This window comes from Trachypithecus francoisi, unplaced genomic scaffold (assembly GCF_009764315.1).
Source record: "Trachypithecus francoisi isolate TF-2019V2 unplaced genomic scaffold, Tfra_2.0 Lachesis_group4, whole genome shotgun sequence".
In the NCBI taxonomy this organism is placed as follows: domain Eukaryota; kingdom Metazoa; phylum Chordata; class Mammalia; order Primates; family Cercopithecidae; genus Trachypithecus; species Trachypithecus francoisi.
This window is the reverse complement of record NW_022681469.1, coordinates 8,425,933-8,439,297: the sequence shown is the minus strand read 5'-3', so window position 1 is coordinate 8,439,297 and position 13,365 is coordinate 8,425,933. Positions and strand designations below refer to the sequence as shown.

Below are 13,365 nucleotides of genomic sequence, written 5' to 3'. Positions count from 1 at the left end.
CAAGATAGAAGCCCCTGAGACTGATCAATCTCCCATTTTATCTGCTGTGTTTGCATCACAGTAGCATCTACTGGAAACCACAAACACAAAGAACTCATTATCTAACTGGGAAAAGAACCAACGGGCATGAAAAAACTTGGATATGAAATATCAGAAGAACAATCTGGTGACATTGAGGATACATGGAGGGGTTGTCCAGAAGAAGAGGGCTCTGGGTGGGCTGGGGCAGCTTGGAAAACTTCCTGGGGGATTTTGGTCCTTCTGCATGGTAAGGGCTTTCTTGGGTACAAAGGAAGGCGGTGAACATCTTCATAAAGCAAGATCCAAAGAGAAGTCAGGTGTGGGTTTCTCCATCAATCTATACTTATACCCCAGATGAGAAAGAGAAGGGGCCAGTTTCAGTTTCCTCTGACTGAAAACTTAATAGTCATCTGTTTCTTTGATTTAAGGACTGGGATTTTTAGACACAAGAAGGGGCTTCAAGTGAGGCTCCAAAACTTAGCAAGTACTGGAAGCTCCAGAATTAGTATATAGGATAGGCTGATAGGGAGAAAGAATCCGATTATAAGGAGGCTGGGACATTTGTCTGGAGGTTGAATTTGCATGTATTCCTTTTTAAATGTATTTACTAAGCACCTAATGTGTACCTAACACTATTCTAGAAAATAGGTTGGTTTTGTTTTAAATAATGCCCTGACAGTTTGCAGAACTAGTACACTGTTTTGACATATATTAGGGGATTTATTTTTGAGTAGCTTTGAGGGATTAAAAAATATGAAGAACCAAGACATGCTTTGGGCTACCTTGCCAGGGAAGCTGGCCCTGGAGGAGATCCCAAGCTCTCTTAGCTACTCAATGCCTCCAGCCAGGTTGGAGCTTTGTCTCTGTCCAAGGTGCTGAAAACACTTTATGGCAGGCTCAGCAGAAAACCAGGAAGGGCAGCCCAGGTGACAAGACTGAGGCACTCTTCAGGACACAGTGCATTAGATGGTCACCCCAAATCCTGAAAATGCCTCTGGAGCTGGACAGTAGCTCCTGGAGGCAGCACAGGGTGAAACAAGAGCTCGGTTTGCCAGTCAGTGCTGAGAATACCACGTCTCACGTGCTTTCAGAGTGTGCCTTCCTCCCTCACTCCCCCAATAGCCATCAGAAAAAGATGTGAATAAACCCCTGAACTTTACACTTGCAACTCTTAGGATTTACTTTGGTAGTGTGTTGCTTTATAAAATATTAGAGCCAGGAACAAACACTTTCATATATTAGACAATAAAACAGAGATTCACAGTGGCAAGGACTCTGCCTCAAGGTTGTGCCACAGGTTAGAAATGGAGCTGGACATGAAATAGTGTCTCCTGGTTCTCAGTTAAGTGATTTTTCCACCACACCAAGCCAGGTGGGGGATTACATACCACATATAACAAGAGCTAAAGAAATTTGAGATATGTGTGTGTGAGAGAGAGAGAGACCAGAGCACTCTAGATACAGAGGTGGCTCTGCCAGCTCTCCAGAACTTTTCCTGTTCATTCTGCTAATATCAGGCAGAATTAAGAGCCTACCCCATCTTGGAATGAAAATGCTAACCCAACAGTAGCTTCATATCCTAGCCCATCCCAAGGATCATCAGCTACTGAGCCAGCCAACACCAAGGACCTGAGAAGATAACTCAGGTTCAAATAGGTCTTACATGGCCAGAAACAGTGGCTCACACCTGTAATCCCAGCACTTTGGGAGGCTGAGGTGGGAGGATGGCTTGAGCCTAGGTGTTCAAGACCAGCCTAGGCAACATAGTGAGACCTCATCTCTGCAAAAAGAAAATATTAGTTCAGTGTGATGGCACACACCTGTAGTCCCAGCTATTCAGGAAGTTGAAGCAAGAGGATCGCTTGAGCCGGGTAAGTCAAGGCTGCAGCTAGCTGTTAACTTCTCTTTTTCTGAGACAGGGTGTCACTCTGTCTCCCAGGCTGGGGTGCAGTGACACAATCATGGCCCGCTGTAGCCTTGACCTCTCGGGCTCAGGTGATCCTCCCACTTCAGCCCCCCAAGCAGCTGGGACTACAGGCGTGCGCCATTATGCCTGGCTAATTTTTGCAATTTTTTTTTTTTAGAGACAAGGTCTCACTATGTTGCCCAGTCTGGTTTTGACCTCCTGGACTCAAGTGATCCACCCTCCTCAGCCTCCTAAAGTACTGGGATTACAGGCATAAGCCACCGTGCCCAGCTGCAGTGAGCCGTGATGGCACCACTGCACTCCAGCCTGGGCAACAGAGTGAGAATCTGTCTCAAAAAACAAAAACAAAAAACAAACAGGTATCCCACTCCATCATCTCTCTGATATACCCACAAACAATTATCCATCGCTTTCTATGTGCCCCCCACTGAGAAATGCTCCTAAGGAAATATATGATATACAATACAGTCCCTGGCCTTACAAAATTTGCAATTAGTTGGGAAGACAAGATTTTCACCTATGATTAGACAATATTACAGGAGCCAAATACAAATAATGGCAGCTGACAAGAGAAGTTACATAGTCCTAGATCCCAAGTCTAAGAAGTGGTGTGGACCATGAATGCTTTTTCTTTTTCTAAAAGTGTTATTCATTTTTGTAAAATACAGACAGGATCTCCCTATGTTGCCCAAAATGGTCTCAAACTCCTGGGCTCACGCGATCCTCCCACCTGGGCATCCCAAAGTGCTGGGATTGCAGGTGTGAGCCACGGCGCGCGGACAGACAATGAATGCTTTGACTTCAGGGTCTGAAGGAATCGTTTTATTTATTTATTTTTTTTTTGGAATCGTTTTAAAGCCAGAAGTGTAAGGGAAGGCTTCGCAAGGGAGGAAGGCTTAGGGAGAATTTGGCTGAGCTGAGAATTGTGGTCAGGACCTCATCTCTGTCCCTCTGGGGGACCAGCAGTCCAGTGCAGGGCCAGATAGAGCCAGTGAGGGTGTGAAAGTGACGGCAGAGGCCGATCGCAATGCTGGGGCGCTGAATGTCCGGAAGAGAGGATTCAATCTTTCCCCGCTGAGAAAGAATAGCCCCTGAGAGCTCCCCCTTCTGGATCCGCGCGGCAGAACACCATCTTCCTCTAGGAGGTGGGCTCAGCAGTGCCGAGCGCCTCCGGGGCTGGTGTTTGGGAAACCAGACAACAGACTGGGAACCCCATTTCCTGGGAGCCCCAGGGAAGCCTCAGGTTATCATCAACAGCAAATATGTCACGGACGCCTCTAGGAGGTCACTGGGAGTCAGGGGCATGTAATCTATTTGGGGAGAGCAGGAAAAAAAGACAAGTCACCAATGACTGAAGGTTCACCAGGGCTTGGAGTCAGGATTTCCACATCTCACAAATCAGCAGGGGGCTCTAAAGGCTGCTCCTCCCACCCTGGTCTGGAGAGGGGGCCCAGCCCCTCCTGGGGGCACCTGAGAGGGTTCTGCCCAGACGATCTCAGTGACAGTTGCTATGGAATTTCCATGCTGGGCACACTTGAGGCTCAAAGCCCCGATTCCCAAAAGACCTAGTGCCACAGCAACCATGCCAAGAAACTGGGCCAGGCTGAGGGGTGGCAGCAGAGGGAGACAGGAGGAGGCAGGAAGCGGGCAGGGCCTGTCAGATGGATCCCTGACAACCATCCATCTCAAGTCCGAGGTAACCTTATATCTTTGCCTCAGCAGATAGGATGACTTTGTATGCAGGGCTCTCAGAGCCCAAGACAGGGCACCTATTGTGAGCATTCAGGAGGCCTCAGCCTGCTTCTGAAACCCCCTCGTTCTCACTCTGGATCCCCGGAATAAAGGGCAATTTCGGCCGGGCGCGGTGGCTCACGCCTGTTATCCTAGCACTTTGGGAGGCCGAGGCGGGCGGATCACGAGGTCAGGAGACAAAGCGAGACTCCGTCTCAAAAAAAAAAAAAAAAAGGACTTTTTTGGGGGGACGGGGACGGAGTCTGGCTCTGTCGCCCAGGCTGGAGTGCAGTGGCAGGATCTCAGCTCACTGCAAGCTCCGCCTCCCGGGTTTACGCCATTCTCCTGCCTCAGCCTCCGAGCAACTGGGTCTACAGGCGCCCACCACCACGCCCGACTAATTTTTTGTGTTTTTAGTATAGACGGGGTTTCGCCGTGTTAGCCAGGATGGTCTCCATCTCCTGACCTCGTGATCCGCCCGCCTTGGCCTCCCAAAGTACTGGGATTACAGGCGTGAGCCACCGCGCCCGGCCAAAAAAGGGAAATTTCAAGTTCCAACCGATGGGAAAGCCTTCATATCCAGCCAGATGCTCTCGGCCCAAATTAGCTTTGGAGGGGCAGGGCCCAGATGAGGAGTCTGGTCAGTGAGGGAGCCCAGGATGCACAACCCATGGACAACTACAGAACTGTGAGATGGGGAGCTCCCCAGCTGGGGAGCAGGGAGGGGGCACGGGGAGATGTCGCCCCGCCCTCAGGTGGGCTCCCTGGGGCAGAGCCTGGTGAACCTCCTCCAGAGATGCTTCTGCCTCCTGGCTGCCAGACTGAGTGACCTGGAAACCCAAGACCTTACCCTGGCAGTGGCAGGGGTCTGCCAGCCTCTGGGGGTTCCTGGGGGTCTGGACCAACTTTCACCTTCCCAAAGGAAATGTGAGCACCTCCAGGCCTTGATCAACCTTCAGGTTTAGATTCTTCCTTCCACACCACTGCCCTGAGAGAGAGAGAGAGTGCATGCATGCATGGATGTATGTGTGTGTGTCTCAGTTTGTTCAGGCTGCTGTAAGAAAACACCATGGACCAGGTGACCTAAAGACAACATAAATTTATTTCTCACAGTTCTGGACGCTGCAGTCTAAGATCAAGGTGCTGACCACATTCCATGTCTGGTGAGGACCCACGGTTCATAGACAGCACCTTCTCACTGTGTCCTCACATGATGGAGAGGTGGGGGATCTCTCTGGGGTTTTTTTCTTAAGGGCATGCATCCTATTCAGGAAGGTTCCTCCCTCACGACCTCAACACCCCAAACACCTCTCCTCCTAACACCATCACCTTGGGGGCTAGGATCTCAACATATGAATTTGTGGGGAAGTCAAACGTTCCCCGAAACATTTGGGTGTGAGAGAGAGTATGCGTGGATGTATGTGTGTGTATATGTGCATGTGTGTGCATGCATGCTTGGATATATGTATGTGTGAGAAAGTGTGCACGCATGCATGGATGTATGTGTGTGCGTGTATGTGTGTATGTGAAGTTACCTCCTGAACCTTCAGTTTGACACACCCCCTGTGGTCTATGCAAGAAGCAGTGAGGGGCGGATTTGTCCCAATAAAGGCCCCTGCTCCTCTGGGGGTGGGCCCAAATGAGCCACCTTGGGACCCCAGATGGCTGGTGTAGACCCACCACCCGATGTGGGCTCAGAGGCACACGCCGTGGGCTCCTCGCCCAACCCCTGGGTCTCCCCCTGCATCCCCTGGGTCTCCCCCTCCCTTCGTGGTGTCTGATCCTAGGACTGTGCTGGAATCGCTCCTCCTCGGCTCTCTGCTGCCCTCATGTGGCTGTCTCAAGAAGGGCTGAGGCTGCCGGGGGCGCCCAGGATCAACACAGGAACCTCTTCAGACAGGCAACCCCGTCCACAGCCCGGAACCCTCAGCACCCCAGAACCCTCCCCAACGCCCTCACCAAATGCTCAGCACCAATTCTGCAATCTGGAAGCTGAGCAAATGTCTCCGCCCCCCAGCACTCAGCATGAGTTATATCCTCGGGAGGGGGACGCCTGGCCGCAGTTGCTCCCCGCCCCTCTCCCGCTGCTCCCGCCTCCCTTCCCTCCTTTCCCTGCTCCCCACCCCGTCCTTGCCAGCAGGCAGGAAGGAAGCTGCTCATAGTGCAAGGGTGGGGTACTTCCAGCTCACACTGAACAGCCCCGGGCTGGGCTATAAAGAGTCAGGGACTTCCGCTCAGTCACCCCTTCCCTCACCCCCCAGGCCCTCATGCACACACCCCAGGCCCAAGGCCTTCCCTTCCCAGCACAGCCCTCCAAGGTCAAGGCGTCCCCCGCCCAGCCCTGCACAGCACTCTGGTCTGAGAGGGAAGGCAGGAGCAAGCTTTGCCGCTTCTTCACTTCTTCGGCGTTGTGGAGGGGGCAGCGGGCACAGGGCACAGCCCTCCCCCAGGGAGGGGTCCTTACCCACAGAAGGCTGTCACCTTATCCCTGGGGACTGGGCCGTCCCTCCCCAAGGCAGGAGCACAGTCACTGTCAGGGACAAGGGGGCTCAGTTCCCAACCAAATCATCTCCAAAGCCGGTTCAGCTTCAGATCTTATGATTTAAGATGGAAATTCTTTCAGCCAAATACAAAACCTCCAACCTTGAAAACTTTTTTCGGAAAGTACTCTTTAAAACATGGTTACCAACATGAGCAATCAGCCACTAAGATGCATCGGCGTCATTCCTGGCAGGGCTGCAGGCATAGAGCAGGCCAGCACTAGGCAGAGCCCTGGGGAGGGCAGGCCTCCTCCGACAGGCGGGGGAATCAGCTGTTCTCATCAGAGCACCTTGGTGGAAGGCAGGACACTCAGGACAACACTGGCCACGGCCCAAGAAAGGGGAAGCAGGGAATCCCCTGTCCAGAGAGCATTCACCTCTGACTTTTCCTGTCTGTTTGACTTTTTCTTCCTCCTTTTCTTAAGGCCCTGCCATGGCATCCTCCGCCCCAATTCAAACCCAATCCAGGCCTACTCTGACCCTCAGCTTTCAGCGCTGACCGTACTGAACTGGACCCCATCCTCCCTGTGACCCTCAGCCTTCAGTGCTGGCTGTACTGAACTGTAAACTCATCCTCCCTGTGGTCACAGGGTGCTCCTTCTTGGACCCCTCCCCTTCACCTAGATTGATTTCTTTCTGCCCACCCAGACCCATCTAGCCTCAGCTAATTCCCTTCTCAGTGGCCCCTCTCCATTGCCTCCAGAACACAGCTTCCAGTCCCCAGGTGGCTGCACACATTTGCAACAAAACAAGCCAATGTATGAAGCAATCCTGCTCAGTGCAGGAGCTCAACCCAGCAGAGGATCCCCACAGAGGGGAACTGGCCTGTGTCTTCCAGAGCACACAGGTTCATTTAAGTGAGAACCCACACCCACAGACCAAGCTGCCCAGAAATCACAACCAGGAGAACCCAGAGAAAGAGTTGTCCCCAGGGCCTTGTGGACAGGGTGACAGCCACCCAGGGAGCATGGAGAAGGGGACGTAAGGAAGGCCTCACAGAGGAATCATCCTGCGGCTGTGTTGGTTGGGTCCTTCAGGAAGCAGGGTCCCAGGAGTTGGAAGCGTAAGAGGAACACTGGGGGCAATGCCTGAGAAAGATAACAGCGACTGGGAGCAGGAGCGGGACGGGCAGGGGCAGGATCTGGCCCACAATGCTGGGCTTACATCTGCAAGGGAGGGAAGAAGAAGGGCCTCACATCAGCCCAGCAGGGGATGGTAAGCCCACAGACACCCTGGGGCTCAGTTACTGTCTAAGTGTTAGAAAGAATTTTTCGGTGCCACAGAAGAAGTAGCACTCAGATATAAATTTTCTCAGCAAGGCAATTTTACTTTTAGAGAGGATGAATCTCACAGATGGAGAAATGGCGAGAGCACACCTGAACAAGAAAAGGGAAGGGGTTTTTATCCCTAATGCAAGTAGCCCTACTGCTGTGTCATTCCCCTATTGGCTAGGGTTGGACCACACAATCTAAACTAATTGCAGTTGGCTATTTTAAAGAGAGCAGGGGTATGAGCCGGATTGGCAGGGTGAGTAGTTTGGCAGGAACTACGGTTACAGAACAGGTGATCAGGATGACTCAGGTCAGAGCAGGTGACCAGGAGTGACTCAGGTTGGAGCAGGTGATAGAGGCTAGGAGGGGGTTGTTTACTGAAACTAGGGGCAAGGAGATGAAGAGAACATGGAAGTTAAGCTTTAAAATGAAGAACAAAGAACAGGGGAGCTGAACATACTGATGCATTGGTTCTTTGGAGAGGATCTCAGAACTCATTGTACTTAACAATTTACAGTCTAAAACCTTAGAAGAGGAATTTATTATATCCTACACAAGCCTCCAGGGAAGCACATGGCCTTGGACTGAAGGCTGGCATCTGGAAGCTGTCAGCCACCAGCACTTTCTGCAGCAGGTACCTGCTCTCTAGGAGGGAGGTATGGGTGGTGCACCTCCAGAGCTGCCCGGGCTGGGCCTCAAGGAAGAGAAAGATTTTCATTTGTCAAAGGGGGAAGGGAGAGGTGGAGGGAACAGCACAGTAGCGGCCCAGGGGCAGGGAAGCACAGGACCATTAGGGAAACATGAGAAAGCCCATTTGTCTAGAACAGAGGATTCAAGCAGTGCACTGAGGAAAATGAGGGCCAGGCCAATGTGTTGGAGCGGCTTTGGCCTTGGCTGAGGGTTTTGGGTAGAACCAAAGCATAAGGTAAGCCCTGCTTTCCAGAGGAATCTAGCAGAGCGTGGAGCACAGATGGGACTGGAAGGCCTGGGAGGGGTCAGGAGGCCACAGGGACAGGCCACAGCCAGTGGTGCAGGCAAGAAGACAACGGCAGTCCATTGCGGCTCACACCTGGAATCCCAGCCTGTTGGGAGGTCGAGGCAGGTGGATCACCTGAAGTCAGGAGTTTGAGACCAGCCTGGCCAACATGGTGAAACCCTGTCTCTACTAAATATACAAAAATTAGCTAGGTGTGGTGGCAGGTGCCTGTAATCTCAGCTACTCAGGAGCCTGGGGCAGAAGAATCGCTTGAACCCAGGAGGCGGAGGTTTTAGTAAGCCAAGATAGCACCATTGCATTCCAGCCTGGGCGACAGAAGTGAGACTCCGTCTCAAAAAAAAAAAAAAAATTAGCCAGGCATGGTGGCGGGTGCCTGTTGTCCTCGGGAGGCTGAGGCATGAGAATTACTCCAGGAGGCAGAGGTTGCAATGAACCAAGAGGTTGCAGTGCACTCCAGCCTGGGGGACAGAGCAAGACTGTCTAAAAAAAAAAAGACAGAAGGATGTCAGCATCTGATGCTGGCTGTCACCTTGACCCCGAGGATGCCAGTCACAGCTCCATTAACCGGGACCTAGGAAAATGAGTCATCCTTGGTCATGCACATTTCAAGTGGTGGCTGAAGCCAGACTTGGGATCTCTTGTCTCCTCTAGCATGGTGGAAGATGCCTGAAAAGTAGGGGCTAGATCCCATCCCCTGCCCCACTGGCAAGGCGAGGTGGTGGGGTGGGGTGGCCCTCAGGTTTGGGGCCATGGGACAAAGCCCAAGTTTCCATCTCCCTCCTCCTGAGACAGGGGCAGCAGGGCACACTAGTGTCCAGGAGCAGCCTTCCGCATGCTTATGAGGCCCCTTCACCCTCCACCCTCCAAAACTGGCAGACCCCACCTTCTTGGTGTGACCCCAGAGCTCTGAGCATAGCCCGTTCCTTCCGCCTGCCTGCCCCCCACCCAGACCCACCCCAATCTTATCCTCCACTGCTTTTCAGAGGAGTCTGGCCAACAAAAATTCTCTTGTTTGTTTGTCTGTCTGCCGCTCCCAGTCTCTGCCTCTCCCAGTCTCTCAGCTTCTGTTTCTTTCTTGAACTTTCTCTCAGTCTCTGAGGTCTCAAAATCATGAGGCTTTGACCCCTGTGGACCAGATGTCCAGCTAGTGGCCTTTCTCCAGCCCCCCCAAGATGGCACAGAACTACAAACCCCAGCATGCACTCTGGCCTGAAGTGCTTTGAGAGCACTGGTACGCCCCACCTGCATTCTGGGAACTGTAGTTTCCTTAGCCCCACATGGTCTCGCCAAGGCATAAAGCTCTTCCCTGGCTGGCTGACCCTGCCTCGGCCCTAGTCTCTGCTGACCTGCAGCCCTGGGAAGCATGCGTCACTGAATGACAGGGTGGGGGTGGAGGCCCTGGATGGCAACTTCCTGCTCTTTTGTGTCCCCCACTTGAGTCATGGGGGTGTGGGGTTTCCAGGAAATTGGGGCAGGGAGGGGAAGGGATACCCTAATGTCAGACTCAAGGACAAAAAGTCACTGCATCCTTGCTGGGCCTCTATCCCCAAGAACCCAAAAGAACTCAAGGGTGGGGATCCAGGAGCTCTTGTATGTATAGGGGAGGTGAAGGAGAGAACCTGCGTGACCCTAGAGGTCCCTGTGGTCACTGAGAGTGTGGGATACCATGCCCTGCTGCAGAAAGGGTGCTCACCTTCTGCCCGACCCTTCAGGGAAAGGCTCACAGGGGTGAGGCCAAAGGCCCTTCCGTCTGATGCCACATCACAGAAGGGCCTTTATGACCCCCTGGTGGCTCTACCCTGCCACTCCCCCACACCTCAGCCCCCACGCTGCAGCCCCAGGGCTCTGCTGGACACCTGGGTCCCACTTATCAGCCTCAGTCCTCACAGCGGAACCCAGGCGTCCGGCCCCCCACCCTCCAGGCCGGCGGGCGTGGAGCTGAGGCTTTAGAGCCTCCCAGCCGGGCTTGTTCCTGTCCCATTGTGTATGGGACAGGGGCGGGGCGAGGGCCAGCACTGGAGAGCCCCCTCCCACTGCCCCCTCCTCTTGGTCCCCTCCCTCTTCCTAAGGAAAAGGCCAGGGCTCTGCTGGAGCAGGCAGCAGAGTGGACGCACAGTGACATGGGCAACTTGAAGAGCGTGGCCCAGGAACCTGGGCCACCCTGTGGCCTGGGGCTGGGGCTGGGCCTTGGGCTGTGTGGCAAGCAGGGCCCAGCCACCTCTGCCCCTGAGCCCAGCCGGGCCCCGGCATCCCTACCCCCGCCAGCGCCAGAACACAGGTAAGGGCCAGGCAGCTAGGAGCAGGTGGGCACAAGGGTGGTGTCAAGGCCTGAAGCTTGGGGCTGGGAAGGTCTGGAACCTGTAGCCCAGCCAGGAGAGCCAGGTCACAAATGCAAAAGGGCTATCGGTGTGCACAGAACAGGACAGTCTGGGAGGCTCAGAAAGGAGACCAGGATCAGAGTCAGCAGGTGAAAGCTGGGAGTAAGGGTGCCAGCTATAGAATCCGGCCAGGGTTTGAATGCTGCTCTGCCGCCAAGAGCTGTTTGAGCAAGTTACTTAACCTCTCTGAACCTCCATTTCTATAGAACGGAGATACGGCAATACTTACTCCGTGGGGTAGTAAGTTTCTAGCTCACAGCAAGCATTCAACTGCAGCGATGATTATTTAGCTGGAGAAGAAAGGAGCTGACAGCAGTGGTTACAGGAGAGTGAGAAGGTGGGGTCTCCCAGAAGAGGGAGAGAGTTGGGCAGGAGACTCAGGCCCTTGGGGTAAGGGGACTGAGAAGACAGAGCCACCAGGCTTTTTTCCCCTGCTCCAGCCCCCTCTCCTAGTGGCTGTCACCCGAAAACTGGACCATGCAGTTCCCAGAAGAGTCCTCTCTGGGGCAGAGGTCCCAGTAGAGAGGAAGGACCCAGAGGCCTGGTGGGGTGCCAGGCCGGGGGGCAGCCTGGGGCTGCAGGCAGCTATGCGGGGAAGGCTGAGGGCTGGGGCCCTGCTGCTCAGGCGCACCCTTGGCCTGAGTCCCTCCCTTCCTCCCTGCCGCTAGTGGCTCTGGGAGGAAGTGATAAGGCCTGCGAGGCTTCCCTTCACACAAGGGGCTGCTGTCAGGAGGGGGTGTGAGTGTGGAGGGAAATCAGGGCTGAGGAATCCTTGCAGGGCTTCCCTCCACTCAAGCACCAGGCTCTGTCCCCCTCAGGGTAGGGCTTATAGCAACTTTGTGGGGATTGGACACCCCATCTCCAGAAGAGGTGAGGTGGGTGCTGCAGGTGGGGTGCAAACTCAGCCTCTGGGCAGGGACTCAGGAGTTCAGCACCAGCAGCCCCTGTGGCCCAGGACCCTGGTCTATAAACAGAGGCACAGCCCACGCCTACCTCCTAAGGCATGGGGGATGTCAGAAGGCATGCAGCAGGTGGGCCTTGAGATCGCCAGTGCTGTAACAGTGGCCTCCGAGTGACACCTGGGGAGGCCAAAAGGAAACAAACCCTTTCCTGATGACTCTATCCCTGGCTCCCAACAGCCCTCCGAGCTCCCCGCTAACCCAGCCCCCGGAGGGGCCCAAGTTCCCTCGTGTGAAGAACTGGGAGGTGGGGAGCATCGCCTATGACACCCTCAGCGCCCAGGCCCAGCAGGTGAGGCTGGCCTGACGTGTCCCCATCCCCATCATCTCCAGGGGAAAGGGTGGGTAAGGCCAGGCCTCAGATGGGGCCGGAGAGGAAAGCACCACCCTTCTCTGAATTGGCCTCTTGTTTCCAAAAAGAGGAGAGGACTGGGAAGAACCAGCGGAGTTGAGGGACATGCACGGGACTTGGGTGACCCTCAGCCTCCAGCCTTACCCCCGCACCCTGGCTCAAACTCTCCCCTGTCCCACCCCTGCACCCCTCCTCCCTCTCCCCATCCCACCCCTGCACCCCCTCCCTCTCCCCATCCCACCCCTGCACCCCTCCTCCCTCTCCCCCATCCCAACCCTGCACCCCCTCCCTCTCCCCATCCCACCCCTGCACCCCTCCTCCCTCTCCCCCATCCCAACCCTGCACCCCTCCTCCCTTTCCCCCGTCCCACCCCTGCACCTTTCCTGCCTCTCCCCCATCCCACCTCTGTACCCCTCCTCCCTCTCCCCCATCCCAACCCTGCATCCCTCCTCCCTTTCCCCTGTCCCACCCATGCACCCTTCCTCCCTCTCCCCCATTCCCGTCCCACCCCTGCTTCCTGGCCTGGCCTGACCTTTGCACTCCCTCGACCCAGGATGGGCCCTGCACCCCAAGACGCTGCCTGGGCTCCCTGGTATTTCCACGGAAACTACAGGGCCGGCCCTCCCCCGGCCCCCCGGCCCCTGAGCAGCTGCTGAGTCAGGCCCGGGACTTCATCAACCAGTACTACAGCTCCATCAAGAGGTGACAGCTTCCCGGATGCCACAGCCTCCCTTGTCCCACTGAGGCCCCAGAAACCCCATGACGACCTTCCCATGACCCACTCCCTTCCCAGATCCTAAGGCGGCCCACTCCCTTCCCAGATCCTAACACCACATGGGCCCCTCCAGGCCTTCCCCAGAGCTCACACATAGCCTGGAGGAGGGCCTCCCTGTCCCACACAACTTCCTGCTTGTCCCTTTCCCACCCCTCTCCTCCCCAGGAGCGGCTCTCAGGCCCATGAACAGCGGCTTCAAGAGGTGGAAGCCGAGGTGGCAGCCACAGGCACCTACCAGCTTAAGGAGAATGAGCTGGTGTTCGGGGCCAAGCAGGCCTGGCGCAACGCTCCCCGCTGTGTGGGCCGGATCCAGTGGGGGAAGCTGCAGGTGAGGCCAGCAAGCGAGAGACCCAGGCACTAATAAAAGGGGAGCAGGGTGGCAGGGCAGTTCCTGAGGCTTCCCAGGGACCGGGA

General features: G+C 55.0%; 1 protein-coding gene across 2 annotated transcripts in view; it reads left to right on the top strand.

Annotated features, from left to right (window-relative positions):
* The first annotated feature begins 10,492 nt into the window (after positions 1–10,492).
* The window catches only part of NOS3 (nitric oxide synthase 3), a 21,375-nt gene continuing 18,502 nt past the window's right edge, over positions 10,493–13,365 (top strand). Inside the window, exons 1-4 of one of the 2 annotated variants that reach the window (XM_033192925.1) lie at positions 10,493–10,765; positions 12,005–12,116; positions 12,730–12,878; positions 13,117–13,279. In XM_033192925.1, the coding sequence (XP_033048816.1) occupies positions 10,608–10,765; positions 12,005–12,116; positions 12,730–12,878; positions 13,117–13,279 (582 nt within the window). In that variant the 5' untranslated portion in view covers positions 10,493–10,607. The remainder of the gene's footprint in view (positions 10,766–12,004; positions 12,117–12,729; positions 12,879–13,116; positions 13,280–13,365) is intronic. The other variant, XM_033192924.1, reaches the window with a different exon arrangement.